This window comes from Schistocerca nitens, chromosome 5, assembly GCF_023898315.1.
Source record: "Schistocerca nitens isolate TAMUIC-IGC-003100 chromosome 5, iqSchNite1.1, whole genome shotgun sequence".
Taxonomy (NCBI): domain Eukaryota; kingdom Metazoa; phylum Arthropoda; class Insecta; order Orthoptera; family Acrididae; genus Schistocerca; species Schistocerca nitens.
The window spans coordinates 275,089,427-275,105,868 of NC_064618.1; the positions used below are offsets into that span (position 1 = coordinate 275,089,427).

General features: G+C 44.0%; 1 protein-coding gene across 1 annotated transcript in view; it reads left to right on the forward strand.

Moving 5' to 3' along the window:
- The window catches only part of LOC126260380 (matrix metalloproteinase-18-like), a 59,887-nt gene that overhangs the window by 14,003 nt on the left and 29,442 nt on the right, over nucleotides 1-16,442 (forward strand). Inside the window, exon 3 of the mRNA XM_049957707.1 lies at nucleotides 6,313-6,597. Within this exon, the coding sequence (XP_049813664.1) occupies nucleotides 6,313-6,597 (285 nt within the window). The remainder of the gene's footprint in view (nucleotides 1-6,312; nucleotides 6,598-16,442) is intronic.

The following is a 16,442-nucleotide window of genomic DNA, read 5'->3' on the forward strand; positions in this document are numbered from 1 at the left end:
ATCCTCTTGCTTGAAACTCTGTTAGCTTTGGTAACTGTTCTCTTTTTGAATTCTTTAAAAATTTGTTAATATCTTTCTCATGAGTAATTGTATGATTGTATGACTGAAATTTAAATGTTTGAGTTTTATTGTTATTGGGTAGTTTAAATTCACAGAATAATTGCATATTCACTTTTAAGCCATTGTGGATCTTTAAATTATCTTTTATTAATTTAAACACATCCTTTTCAACAGAAGTAAGGAAATACCTTGGATCTATCAACTTGTTAGTATTTTCAATATTGATGGTTTGCAATCTGTTTGAAAAAGCTTTCTCAACGGAATAACTCCTGTTGGTATTTCTTGTTCTAGGCTTTTCAAATACATTTGTTGAGAAGGGGAATATTTCCTTCAACTCCTTCTTTGCTGTTGTTTGAAATATATCTGTAGAGAATGGAAATATATTCTTCAGATCTTTCTTTGATGGCTCTTGAAATACATCTGTAGAGAATGGAAATATATTCTTCAGATCTTTCGATTCTGCTTTATATTCTTCTTTTATATCTGCATCAAGAAATGGTAGAGTATCAAAATTTACTTTCTTAACTTGGTTAACATTATAATAATGTCTAGCAATAGTTCTGATTAATTCATCTTTTGTCATTTTATAATATCCTCTTATACCAAGAGACCTAGCTAGAGGTCTAAGATCAACAACTCTCATAGTGTTGAGATTCTGAGCTCTCAGATTTCTCTCCATTTATTAGGGGAAAAATTTATTCAATAATTATTCAATAACTTCAGTGTTCTCCATTTTCTTGATTTTCTCCATATTCTTGAGCCTCTCCATATGGACACCTGTTTGTTGATGTTTTTTGAGATATGTTTTACATACATATTTACCACACTCACAAGGAACTTTCTCAAGCAATTTTTCCTTATTTTCATGGTATTTTTTTAGCTTTTCATTATTTGTGATTGCATACCTTTCTGGATGTCTGTCTACATAGTTATGAAAATATGCTCGAATTTTTTCTCTATTATTTCTGCAGTATTCTTTATGTATCTCATCTGAACAAGTTTTACATGCAGTGGAACGTTTATCTTTTGTATTCTTATTTCTATAGAAATAGTCCAAGCTCTTGGTCTCACCACATTTATTACACACCTTTACTGACAGTGGAGTTTTTTCCTCCATTTATTAAGAAAGAAATTTTTTAATAAATATTTAGTAAATTTATTCCTATACAAATACAAACGAAAATGAATAATCAATTGTTCGCTAAGTTAAACAACTCATATGAGTTTATAAAGCTGAATGAACTTGAGATTAATAGAAAGTATAAAGCATCTAACTTTGAAATTGCTGATACTAACTTCGGTAAGAAAGTTAAGTGTATCCTAGATGGACAATTTAAAATTACATTACCAGATAGATATGTTAAGATATTTGACAAACATACTCTGAAAGCAGTGAATGATGAAAAAAATATTTTCTTCACATATAAAGGTTTAAAAGAAACGAAAACTGGGAAACCAATGCATGAAATACTTTTAACCAATGAATGAATCAATGATGTTCTTTTACTTATATATTTACTTGTGCAGGCTCGTTCAGGCTAATGCAGGCTCGTGCAGGCTGATGCAGGCTCGTGCAGGGTAATTTTTCAAATTTTGATTAAATGGATGACTTTTTAAGGTTTTTGATGTTATTTTTAATTAATTTTCTTGTTTTCTTTTATTTTGCGATTTTTCGTTCAGGCTTGGCTGGCGCAAAAAATCGAGATTTTTTAAAAGTATAAAAATAATCGATTTATTTCTGATTTTTGTGTGTGAATTACGAGAAATCTTTGATTTATTGCGATTTTTTGATTATATGAAAAATGCGCTAGGTCTCTCAATTCTCAACTACTGTGACGGCAAGAAGAACTACAGCGATGGCAATTTTGTGACGGCAAGTTACAAGATTCTCGGGGTAGCTGTCCTTTTGTTCAGTATATTCTGTAGAAACCGGATAAATGCGGCATAAAAATTTTTGTTTTAGGGGATGTTAAAACATTCTTCACAAGTAATATTGACGTGTATTGTGGGAAACAACGTACAGGACCAAACAATGCATCCATTTCTCCCTGTGATGTCGTAGGGAGCCTTGTTACTCACATTGATGGCTCTGGAACAAACTTTACAATGGGTAATTGGTACACCAGGAATTGCTTAGCCACGTCCTAGTGCACAAGGCAAGAAACAAGAATAACTGATATACTCGTTGCAGTACGGCTGAAGTGCATCGGTACATTGAGAGAAAACAAACACGTGATCCCACAAGAATTTTTGCCTGAGGAAGGTAGGGCTGTTCACACCTCTCTGTATGGTTTCCAGAAAGATATGACGTGAGTTCGTACGTTCCGAAAAAAGAAGACAGGTTTACTACTCTTAGCTATACACGATTTTGGAATTTTTGACGAAGCTACAGGTAAACCAGAGACAGTTTTGGATTATAGTGTAACAAAGGAGGAGTCGACACATTCGACCACCTAGGAGGTGCGTATTCCGTCGGACGGGTGACAGAAAGATAGCCACTGGTCGTATTCTACGCGCTAATGGCTATAACTAGAGTCAATGTTCAAATCATTATTCATGCAAATGAGGGAAATCCAAAATAGAAAAGAATGATTTTCTTCAAAGACATAGCATTTTCCCTTACGAAGCCTCAGCTAATGGAAAGAGCGAATCTTTCAATTCCTACCGACATATCAACCTTTCTTAAGACATACCAAAAACCACGAGTTCAAAGAATTAAGGAGTCTGCCACCAAGAAAAGAGGACGGTACGTGACACGTGGACGAGCAAGAACCATCTCTCCTGCCATGAGCTGTGACCCATGCCATAGCTTTGTTTCCAAAGGACATGTGAAAACAACACATACATATGGGATGTGGAGAGCAGTTCTCGAAAAAAATTCGCAGATCCAAAGAAATTTTTGATAACTGATACTGCCTCTATATAGAATGCCTAAGTTATGTTGCAATGCAATGAAAGAGTGTTGTTGTGCTGTGTGTGCTTTAGAAACCTGTTGGTATAGATTAATGAAGTCATCCGTGGCAACGGAGTGGTATAATGAAAGTTTATTTTATTACTTTTTAATTATAAAGTGATTTATCTCATGTAAGTTTATTCTACTTCTGTTTAATTCAACTCAAATTACCCTACTATTTAGCTCATAGTGGTTTGCCTAGGTCACAGAAAGACAGTTATTCTTTGCATGTGTACAAAGTACGCCACGCGCACGTTTGTGTTACGAAAAGCGGCGCGTCCATTCGAGGGTTAAGAGAAGTAGTACATCGTGATCAATCACTCATTAAACATGCATTAACTAGTAAGGCTACATCAGCCGGGCTGCATAATTTAGTGCCGACATGGCAAACTAAAGCCAACACAAATATGAAAATTAATCTCACTAAAATAATTGGGCACTGGCTAGAATTTATATTAATTCGTGACTCGTGTCTGAGACACGCAGGAGAATTACAATTTGAAGATCCTTTAAACACCAAACTGAGCTACCAGATAGCCATGAGGGAAAAAGGTGGGCACGTAAGAACACAATAACAGGAAGGATCGCTTAGCATAGTGGTCTCCTCCTTTCAAGAACACTTGACATCAGTTACAGGCAAATAAAATAATCCAGTAAGATAATAAAAATCCATACACACGGCATATCATAGCAAAAGTTCCGGTACGCAATTTGAAAGTCTCATAGGAACAAAATTCAACAGACCTTAATGTCAACTCGCTCTTTTAACCATAGGAAAACCACAGCAGTCTACCACCATGGAGACTAAAATAGTCACGAATCGAACTTAGCAGTAAAACACGCGACCGGCGACAGCCCAGTACATCCCTCGTATCCAACTCCACACTCCTAGAAGACGCCAAGCTATGAATACTGGGTTCGTTCAGGTCGCGATGTTGAGAGTCTGTTTCCTCTGTTGTACGAACGAGAGCGGACACCGCCAGAAGAATAAGTTTTTGATTCCGCTCCAAAGCCCTGCGGTGAAAGATGAGACTTCCAATGTCATTATCGCCCAAAAGACAGCCACGGCTCAGCTAATAACAATAATTTCGTGTAGGTCAATGGCCAGGTGGAAATCTTTTGAATTGGACGCCATTTCGGCAACTCTCGTGCTCCTACCTTCCCCAGTTATCCATCTGGGGAAAGGAGACCTACAATTTTGCGTAAATCCGAATCGCGTGTTGTTCCTTGCGATTCCTCATATCGTTGAGAGATGAAGGCTAGATTAAAACGAAGACTGTAAGAAATCATAGCCCCAGAGAACTTCGATCGCACGACTTCTGTATCCCTGTCATGTCCTTAACTGCTAGACCACCAGGTCCAACATGTAATACGTATAATATTAGTTCATCTATAGGTTTTAATGAATGAGTTTGCGAGTATGAAAATATGTGATATATATTGCCGTATCTTTTGACTGCTTTTGCTTATGCTATTTACACTGCGAAAGGAACGTAGAGAATATTCGACAAAATATTCAACTTAATACCTCATTCCATCAGTACCACCTGATGACGGTGGAACGATTGTTCGCCGAAACATCGTGGAACTTTGACGATTACATCCGGCAGTACACCCGACAACCTTGGAATCTTAATACCTCTACCTGTTTCTGAGAAAAAGAGGTACTTGCAGATAGCCGAACCTTTTGATTGTTTTGACTCGGAAGGTTACATTTTTTACCCCAAATGGACTTTAGTCCTTAGTATGTAACATAAATTTCAATTTGATAACTATACCCGTTCTTGATGGAAGGACGGACGCACAAACACAAGGACAAGAAATGACAAATAATTATAATTTTATGTGACATTATTAGAAGTTAACAGTTTTTGGGTTATTTTCCTTTACTTGTACTGGGAAACCTAGCTTCTATTCCAGTTTCATGGATATAGGTCGACAGAAAGTAACCCACAGATTTTGATGAGAGAAACTGCAAGTATCGAAATATGTGACATAAAAAGCCGTATATTTTTATTACATAGACTTAGAAGCTTAAATATCTCACATCCGAAGAAGGAAGATTGAGCTTAATGTGCCGTCGACATCGAGGTTATTAGAGAGTGAATTCAAATGGCTCTGAGCACTATGGGACTTAACTACTGAGGTCATCAGTCCCCTAGAACTTAAAACTACTTCAACCTAACTAACCTAAGGGCATCACGCACATCCATGCCCGAGGCAGGATTCGAACCTGCGACGGTAGCGTCAGAGAGTGAGTACAAGCTTGGATGGCATCACAGACGGGAAGGAAATTGGCCGTGCCCTTCCAAACGAACAATTCCGGCATTTGCCTGAAGCGATTTAGGCAAATCAAGGTAAAAACTAAATGACGATGGCCGGACGCAGGTTTGAGCCGTCGTGCTCCCGAGCACATCACCAAGCAAATGGTTCAAATGGTTCTGAGCACTATGGGAGTCAACTTCTGAGGTCATTAGTCCCCTAGAACTTAGAACTAGTTAAACCTAACTAACCTAAGGACATCACACACATCCATGCCCGAGGCAGGATTCGAACCTGCGACCGTAGCGGTCTCGCGGTTCCAGACTGCAGCGCCTAGAACCGCACGGCCACTTCGGCCGGCCATCACCAAGCAACCGCAGATGTCAGCGTGTAACGTAAGCTACAGATTGATATCTCTAACCGTTCGTGAGAAAAACGGGTCTAAAGAGAGAACAAAGTGATCATTTAAGGGTTCAGTTGCTACGATTGAGGTACGGAACCCCAAAAATTATCTATACGTCAGATAAATTTACCTGTCATGAAACTATGACTTCCACTTATGTCACATCATTCCCTTTGGTTTTTGAGCTTCATTATTCCTAACATGCTGCACACAGAGTCATTAGCACTAGGTGTGGAATGTCAGTGTAGCAGCATCGCTGTGGACATATGAGCGATAAAGAAGAGCGAGGTCGATTCTGATGTGTCCTTTTTTCTGTTAGTGCAGGCTAGAGTTTCAGTCCCAAATAGACCTCCTTAGAAGCACACGAAACTTCCACATGAACACACCACTATGCTAGCTAAAACGTGCACGATACTGCAATGGACCTACTCCGCTACGATGTAAATCTCGTTGAGGGGACTCGTGTCGTGGAGCGATTGCAGCGGCTCCGAACGATACACACCTGGGATGGAGGAGTCTCTGTAGACTGTAGCAGCATATAGCCGATCGGGACTCGAGCAGCGGAACGGCGGACACGTCGGCGTCTGTCAGTGGGGTGGCCGACCGGCCGGCTAACGCGTCGCCGATGGCGCAGATAGGCGGCCCGCAGCAGGCGCGCCGCAGATGGCGCTGATCGCCGTCCGCCATCGGCCGGTACTGGGCTGGACGTGGCGGGACGCGCGGCGACGTGCGCTATCTGGCGGCCATCGGCGGCCGTCCGCCGGCGCAGGCAGCCACGCCGCTGGCAAAAAGGAACGACCCGCTCCCCGGCCGAGCGCCGCTGCGGCTGCGGTGTCGGCGCGACACGCCGCGGAGGGCGGCTGGCTCCTCCAGGTCGTGCGCGCCGATGAAGTGCTCGAGCACTCTGGAGTCCTGCCTCGTAGGGATACTGGCTGTTCCGCAGTCGTTTCATAAGAACTTAGATCGACCCTACTGGCCATTAAAATTGCTACACCAAGAAGAAATGCAGATGGTAAACGGGTATTCATTGGACAAATATATTATACTAAAACTGACATGTGATTACATTTTCACGCAATTTGGGTACATAGATCCTGAGAAATCAGTACCCAGAACAACCACCTCTGGCCGTAATAACGGCCTTGATACGCCTGGGCATTGAGTCAAACAGAGCTTGGATGGCGTGTACAGGCACAGCTCCCCATCCAGCTTCAACACGATACCACAGTTCATCAAGAGTAGTGACTGGCGTATTGTGACGAGCCAGTTGCTCGGCCACCATTGACCAGACGTTTTCAGTTGGTGAGAGATCTGGAGAATGTGCTGGCCAGGGCAGCAGTCGAACATTTTCTGTATCCAGAAAGTCCCGTACAGGAGTTGCAACATTCGGTCGTGCATTATCCTGCTGAAATGTAGGGTTTCGCAGGGATCGAATGAAGTGTAGAGCCACGGGTCGTAACACATCTGAAATTTAACGCCCACTGTTCAAAGTGCCTTCAATGCGAACAAGAGGTGACGGAGATGTGTAACCAGTGGCACCCCATACCATCACGCCGAGTGATACGCCAGTATGGCGATGACGAATACACGCTTTCAATGTGCATTCACCGCGATGTCGCCAAACACGGATGCAACCATCATGATGGTGTAAACAGAACCTGGATTCACCCGAAAAAATGACGTTTTGCTGTTCGCGCACCCAGGTTCGTCGTTGAGTTTACCATCGCAGGCGCGCCTCTCTGTGATGCAGCGTCAGGGGTAATCGCAGCCATGGTCTCCGAGCTGATAGTCCATGCTACTGCAAACGTCGTCGAACTGTTCGTGAAGATGGTTGTTGTCTTGCAAACGCCCCCATGTGTTGACTCAGTGATCGAGACGTGGCTGCACGATCCGTTACAGCCATGCGGATAAGATGCCTGTCATCTCGACTGCTAGTGATACGAGGCCGTTGGGATCCAGCAAGGCGTTCCGTATTACCCTCCTGAACCCACCGATTCCATATCCTGCGAACAGTCATTGGATCTCGACCAACGCGAGCAGCAATTTCGCGATACGATAAACCGCAATCACGATAGGCTACAATCCGACCGTTATCAGAGTCGGAAACGTGATGGTACACATTTCTCCTCCTTACACGAGGCATCACAACAACGTTTCACGAGGCAACGCCGGTCAACTGCTGTGTATGAGCAATCGGTTGGAAACTTTCTTCATGTCAGCACGTTGTACATGTCGCCACCGGCGCCAGCCTTGTGTGAATGCTGTGAAAAGCTAATAATTTGCATATCACAGCATCTTGTTCCTGTCGGTTAAATTTCGCGTCTGCAGCACGTCATCTTCGTGTTGTAGTAATTTTAATGGCCAGTAGTGTAGCTATAGTTCATTAGTTCATTGGTGAGATTAATTTACAATAAGGGAGCCCCCCCCCCCCCCCCCTCGCAGTCAGTAGATTCTCAAACTCCGGTGGATACACTGAGTAATTACAAGGATTGGGCAAAAATACTGAAACACAGTGAGAGACGCATGCTTGAACTAAATGCAGATGGCAGCCAAGCCTGCAGGTCGATCTGCTGCGTTTGACCACATACGGTACCTGTACAATGTCCTCAGTACTCTGGAAGTGTCAGTCGTCGTCAGAACAGTGTACTGCGCACGTCAAATATATTCTTAGTTGTAAATATGGAGAACCTTCAGCTGTATCGTGTTACATGTTCGAAGGAACAATGTGTCATACTTCTGAACAACACAGGCACTGCGATACCGTAGTGTGCTGTGCAGTTGTTAGCGTATTATGTCGGCGCTAAGTGAAGTCAAATGCGTAGAAGTTGGTGCTCGTGTGGGGCCTTTTTCATAGCCAATGTAGCCAACGTGTTTGGTGCCTCTAGAGGTAGAGTATCGAAGATTTATCCTATGTATAGGGAAAGTTGGAAAACACCATCCACTAAGCCACCACGGTAAGTGATCGTGACACAGTCACTGATGGGTCATCATTTTCTTTGTGCCTTTGTCCTACTTCAACAAGGGGTCGGTATTGTTACCATGGATTTGGCTATGTTAGTGTCAGAGGATGGCCAGAGGCTCTTCCCGTCGCCACACCGCCCCCCCCCCCCCCCGGGACAGAATTAGTGTACCCCAGCTGTTGTGTCCAGTGTAAACCATGAACCAGTGCGAACGTTTTCAATCGTCAGGCCGGCCGCGGTGGTCTCGCGGTTCTAGGCGCTCAGTCCGGAACCGTGCGACTGCTACGGTCGCAGGTTCGAATCCTGCCTCGGGCATGGATGTGTGTGATGTGCTTAGGTTAGCTAGGTTTAAGTAGTTCTAAGTTCTAGGGGACTGATAACCACAGCAGTTGAGTCCCATAGTGCCCAGAGCCATTCAATCGTCGGCGAGTCGTGTAACTGAGGCGGGACGTTGGGGCCAGCGCAGTATTCACCTAGTGGGATGTGGAAAACCGCCTAAAAACCACATCCACGGCGACTGATACACCGTCACTCGTCGTTAATCCGCCGGGCGGTTTCGATCCGAGGCCGCCGCGCCTACCGGAGTCCAGGAAGCAGCCCATTAGCGCCCTTGGCTAACCTGGCGGGTCACACGGTCACTGAAGAGTATCGTGAAGAAAAACTAGAGGACGACAGCTGCAAAAGTCACTGCAGACCTGAATGTCGCACTTGCGAACACTGTCAGCAGCAAAACAACACGAAAGGAGGCTCGGAATTTCAAAGCGATCTGGAATTCCAAAACCACTTATCAGTGAAGCAAATTCCCGTAAGAGAATAGTGCGGTGCAGAAGCCATAAACCCTGGGCAATGGAGCAATGAACGAAAGTAATTTCGTCGGAGGAGACGTGTTTCAACCTGGTTCCTAATTCTGGCCGAGTTTATGTCCGAAGAATCAAATATAGTGGTGGTTCGGTGATGATTTGGGCAGTCACATCACGGTATTACATTGGCCCCCATTGTCGCTTTACTGCCAAGGACGATGATCGGGTTCATCCCCTTGTACAATGTTTATTCCTCAATGGTGTTGCTCTGTTCCAAGACGACGGGGCTCCTATTCACAATGCTCTCTTAGTGCAGGACTGGCTTTGTGAGCACGAGGAGCTACAGTCGCATCTCTGCTGAGCACCACAGTCACCAGATCTAAATGTTATTGAGCATTTGTGGCGTACTTTGCACAGAAGTGTGAGTGATCGTGTAACCCTACGCTACTGCGCACGATACTTATTAAAGCCTGTACTATGGTAAGTTGACGGGATTCACCTTATAAGAAAGGATTTTGGTATATATGTTGACCGCTTGTACCTGAATGGAGGCAAAATCAGACTTTCACCCACTCAGTGTGGTGTCACCGCTAGACACCACACTTGCTAGGTGGTAACTTAAATCGGCCGCGGTCCTGTAGTACATGTCGGACCCGCGTGTCGCCACTGTGGGATCGCAAACCTAGCGCCACCACAAGGCAGGTCTCGAGAGACTGAGGAGACCTCAGCCCCAGTTGTACGGACAACATAGCTAGCGATTGGACGTGCTAAGCCTTGCTCTCATTTGCCGAGAGATAGACAGTAGAATAGCCCTCTGCTAAGTTAAATGGCGACCACCTAGCAAGGCGCCATTTGTATCAGTGCCTATAGCTTACTAATATTCAAGAGAGATGTATTCCAAGGACTAATTAAAAGTTAAGTAACAAGCATCTCCGTACTTTTCTTCTTATTCATTTATAAGTTCTCATGTTCCAGACTTCACGCCCGTCTGCGTTAGCCTTGCGTGCCCTATCGGCTACAGCATTGTGTCTTGGCTGTATGGTCTAGACACAACACTCAGTAACAACAATGATACGTCAAGCAAGTCTGAAGTGCAACTACACGTTAGGACGGACAAGAAACAACACAGCAGATGCTACCAAATTGTTAATAATACGGTCGCCAGCCTAATTAGGCATTAACTGAGTTTCTCCCCTGTACAAGTTGATGTACTTTTATACAAAACAACACGTAATAACACTGCATAATATGGTAATTTTTAGAACCAAAATTCTACTGAACTAATAATTTCACTTTCTGTACTAATATGGACAAGCCATAAATACACAACAATACACTATAATGTTTACTACAAACTTCGTACTGTCTATTGATCTGATTAAAATCGGGCATAGGTTACCCTAGAAATAGCACTTTCGAAACACACATACAATGTCAATTTTGGAAAAAGTAAAACACTAATAAATTTTGATTTTATATTGACTTTAAATTTGCTGGTCGAATCAGTTCAGTACACTTCAGAATCTAACTGAATAGAAAAGAAAAGGTGGGGGGGGGGGGGACCCTGAAACTGTTATGATCACTGTACTGAATTTTTTTTTTATTATCGAAATCGTTAAGCACTCAAGATTTCCAATATATGAGTTATAGCTCTTTTTGGCTTATTTCCTGCTCATTTAATTACCATTATTTTTGTCTCAAATAAATTAAACTTCATTACTAAACCAATTTCAACATTATCTTCCAACTTTATCAGACCTTTGTTCTTTACTTATATACTCATTAACAATAAAGTTCATTAAACATCATACTAACACCGCTAGGTCTGCAGGTACTTATTATTAACATAAACTTTAAATCTTCATCTCGGGACACTCGGATTGCACAACATTTGGAAAGGACCCTGTCTAGGTTAGTGATGAGGATAATTAAATGATAGGACAGTTCTGGTAAAAGTTAAGTTGTTATTGAACGGTAAGGAACAAAAGTAACACTGGTCCACACGAATACAGTACTAAATGATTCAACCTGTTCGTATCGATGCGGCGGTTGGCGGGCGGCGAGATGGCGAGGCACAGAGCACACATACAATCACAGCTATGGCTCCTGATGTATCGGCACTTTACTTCTTCATAGCGTCGCAATATTTTTCCATTTAGTGCCTACGTAATTTTGCCATGCTGTATGGTCGTCGGAAACGGCACATCCGAGGCTCAATGAAACTACGTCTTCCAGGAGAGCCTCCTCGGTCCAGAACGAGTTACTCAGACCGATGCCCAACTCCGACTACCACTGCTGAGCCCGTTATGCCGTGCTGCGCCCGTGTGCATTTTCCCGCGCTCGCCTGCCATCCACCTTTTACCGCTCCCCTACAGACAGGGAATTCACCCGAGGTTTTGCATTCTACATATCCTAATACATTACCTACGTATGGATCAGGCTCACAATTACAACTTTAACATCTTACAATAGTTTCAACATTTCTTACATTTCATTTTGTTATAACATTGCTTGAAATTTCACATAAATATTAATATTCACATCGAAAGTTGTTTATAGTTTCCTCAACACAATTACATAAAAAGAAAAAAGAAACGAAATCAGAACATCGCTTACACCAATTTACCGAAAATCAGAAGAAAAAATTATTATATGTACAATAGAATAGCGTTGGTGTTGTTACAATCGCTATACGCCCTCATTATTGTTAACAAGACTTGTCACTGATTTGTAGGAAGAATGGTAAGAGATGTTCCTGAAAACCATAAACTGCCCATATTTGTTGATTTTATTGATTCTAACACGACTGGAAGCTGTATCGAGTGCCAGCGGGTTTCCTGTACCGCATTACGCTCGGTAATGTGTTTGCCGTGTATCCATATTTTTGACCAACCCCTTTAATAATGTCCACGGAACATTCCAAAAACTCGGTATGGATAAGTGACTACGAGCAATGTAATAAACGGGTGGGTGTGAATGACTAACTCTCACAACGTTTTTACATTGTTTACAAAATACTGTTCAATTTTTCCACCCCTCGTCACACGGGATGCATCGAATCGGTTGCTCCTTACTGGCGATACTCGATATGAGTGGCGGTAAGAACAGATGCGACCACACGGCGTCGCAAGTTGCGAAAATGTTACGTACACAATTGCGAAATCTGCTACCAGTTTCAAGTTGTGGCGTGAGCCACAACTGCACTACGTCGAGGTAGGTGATTGGCCTACAACCGACTCTTAGCGGAAAAGAAGGGTCCGTACACTGATCAGGCAGAACATTATGACCACCGAATCACTATCTGCACAAACCCCTCCAGGTAATGGCAGCGTCGCCTGTTGAGGAATGACTGCTAGTGAGACACATGCACGGCGCATGTACTCGTAGTATCAGTGAGAGTGCTGTCCCTGTGTAGAATTGGGAGGACCCGCAATCTATCTGAGTCTGAGTGACGGCACATAGTGGTGCACTAGAGGCTCGGAACGAGCATTTCCGAAACTGCACGACTTGTCAGATGTTCGAGGAGTGCTGTGGTTAGTGTCTTCAACACGTGGCGAAATCAAGTGAAACGGTGTCCAGACGTCGTGATGTTGGGCGGCCAACCCTAATTACAGATGTCGGACATCTTAGGCTGCTCACACTACTGAAAAAGGAACAGGCGGCGAACTGTGGTGGAACTAACACCAGAATTTAATGCTGGTCAGAGTAACAAGTGTGTCTGAACACACACTGCCCCGAACACTCCTGACGATGGGCCTCCGCAGAGCCAGTGTTAACACCACGACACCGGCAACTAAGACTGAAATGGGCACGTGACCATCGGCGCATTGGCAGGGCGTTGCATGGTCAGATGAATCCCGACATCTTCACAGTCATGCCGATAGGAGGACACGTTTCCGTCGTCTTCTAGGGGAACAGCTCTTTGACACCTCTACCCTGGGATGGATGAGGATGTTTAGTTTGTGGTGCACTCAACTGCACGGTCATCAGGGCCTGTACAAAGTCCCACTTTTTGCGCAGTCCAATCTAGTCACTGTCACGAATGATGATGATGATGATGGTATGATAAGGACAACGCACACAGCCAGTCCCCAGGTAGAGAAAATCCCCAACCCTGCCGGGAATCGAACCGGGGACCTCGTGATCCAGAGGCAGCAACCTGCGGGATGGAGACAAGCTGGCGGAGGCTCAATTCTGCTCTGGGGAATCTTCATGTGGGCATACATGGGTCCAGTGGAGCTCGTGCAAGGTACCATGACAGCTAAGAAGTGTCATACACTGCTTCATGACGATCATGTCTCCCGACGGTAGAGACATTTGTCATCAAGATAGTGCTCTCGTCACAAGACCAGAAGTATGATGGAGTGGTTCCAGGAACACAGTGGCGAGTTCCAGTACGTGTACTGGCCCTGAAACTCGCCAGATTTGAACCCGACCGAAGATGGTGGTGGTGATTAGTGTTTAACGTCCCGTCGACAACGAGGCCATTAGAGACGGAGCGCAAGCTCGGGTTAGGGAAGGGTTGGGAAGGAAATCGGCCGTGCCCTTTCAAAGGAACCATCCCGGCATTTGCCTGGAAGGATTTAGGGAAATCACGGAAAACCTAAATCAGGATGGCTGGAGACGGGATTGAACCGTCGTCCTCCCGAATGCGAGTCCAGTGTGCTAACCACTGCGCCACCTCGCTCGGTGAACCCGACCGAAGACATCTGGGATATGATTGAACGTGGCTTCAGAGCTCATCGGCCCCCTCTTCGGAATTTACGGGGATTAGGTGATTGGTGTATGTAGATGTGGTGCCAGCTCCCTCCAGTGACCCTCCAAGACCTCATTGCGTCACCACACGACGCGTTGCCGTTGTTATCCATGCCAAAGGTTGACGTATCGGCTATTAGGTAGGTGGCCATAATTTTCTTTCTGATCAGTCTATACTGTCTGGTTGGACACGGCACACAACACACGATTTTCCTTAGAATTCGCCTTAACTGATTTTTTAAAATGTTTGATAGGCGTTATTATTTCCCTCTATGTAGAATGTGTCTAGGGTTGCGGGTCCATCGCTTCATCTTTTGAGCGAGATGTTGTTAACTTTATAGGTAACGAAAGAAGAATTTTATGTAAATGGTGGGAAAATCTTGTTAGTCGTAAGACCGAGTCATCGTGTTGGACGTTTAGAGCCCCGGGTTAAAATTATCTTCAGGATTCCACTTATGTTCCGGGACAGATGAACAACCCCACACCCTTTTTCCGAGATTATTGTAACTGCACACATTCTTCGATATTTTGACTACTTCACCAACCTCCGTTCTATAAATATTACTTTTTCCCGCTAGGACGGGCTATGTTCTTAAAATCCGTGGCCTGGTCCTATTTTTCTTGGTGCTCCGCTATCGCTGATTGCATTTTCTGTCTTAAACGTATGTGGCGGAGCATCAAGAAAAATGTGACTGGGTTATACAGATTTTAAGAGCATACGGAACTAGCCGTAGAAAGTAATATATACAGCAGGAAGGTCCGCGAAGCGGTGGAAATGTCGAAGTTTGAGTACAGTGTCAATAGAGATAGCGGCTACAGGCTATCGTCTTCATGACTACCCGCTACCATGAAACTAAACATTCCGCCACGGCTAGAGAAGAACGTCAACAACATCCAGCAACCAACAGAGACGGCACAACAGCAATACGCGGTTAGCGAAATGTTTGTTGATATAGTTCGATACAAAGACAATAATGTGAGAGCGATCCACTGAAGTATCCCGCTACATCAGTCTTCCCATCTACACAGTAGGCAAAAACAATACAGCGTCATCTTGGAAACATGCACCGGTGTAGATGTCAAAGGGTCTGTTTGCTACATCCGTCGATATCACATCAAGTCTCTCAACTCAAATGCCCTCCATTATCTGGGGCTGCTTCTTTTACAATACTGGCTTGTGACGTCATTTCCAAGGTCTCAAAAAAAGAGCTGCGTCAGAACTACGACGTGACTTAGAGGGGTAGGACAAAAATATGGAAATACCACGGGAAATTCATGCTTGAATAAAAGTGCAGATGCTAACCAAGCTGCAGGTTGCATCTGACCACAAACGGCACATGTGCAATGCTCAAGTGTCAGCTGTGGTCGGTAACGTGTTCTGTGTAGCTGTCGTGCATTATGTCGGAGCTAGGCGAGCTTGAACGTGGATAAATTATTGATGCTAGTATAGTGGGTGCTTTTGAAACCAAGGCAGCCGAAGTGTTTTGTGCCACAAGAAGCAGCGTATTGAACATTTATAATGCATACAGAGAAGAACAGCTTCCACCAAGTCACAACGCAGACTCAAGTACGTTTTAAATGATGGTGACAGGCGGCCATTGAAGAGGATTGTGACGAAAAAATAGAGGACGAAATCTGCAAAAGTCACTGTAGAAATGAATGTTGCACTCGCGAACTCTGGCAGCACCAAAAAGAGCTGGAATTCTGAGATCACTCATCGTTGTTGCAAATGCCCCAAACAAGACAACATGACAAAGCCATAAAACCTGGACTAACGAGCAGTGGATGAATGTGATTTGGCAGGATAAGGATTATTTCACACTGTTCCCAACTTCCCAAGAGTGCAACATTGCGGTGGTACGGGGATGAGTTGGACGGCCATATCGTGGTATTCTATGGGTCCCATGTTTATTCTGCAAGGTCGCAGTACGGCCAAGGACCACTTGACCATTTTGGCTGAACAGATCCATCCCACAGCACAATGTTACTTCTCCAAAGACTGTGTTCCAACATGACAGAGCCCTGTTCACTCAGATTGCATTGTCCAGGACTGGTTTTACGAGCACGAGGATGAAGTGTGTCTCCCCTGGCCACCAAGGTCACAAGATCTCATCATTAAAGAGCATTTATGATGCACTTTGGAGAGAAAGGTGAGTAATCGCTATCCACCTTCAACATCGTTAACTAAACTTACCACTATTTGGTAAAAATAATGGTATAGGATTCCGTTTAAAGCAAAGCAGAACCTA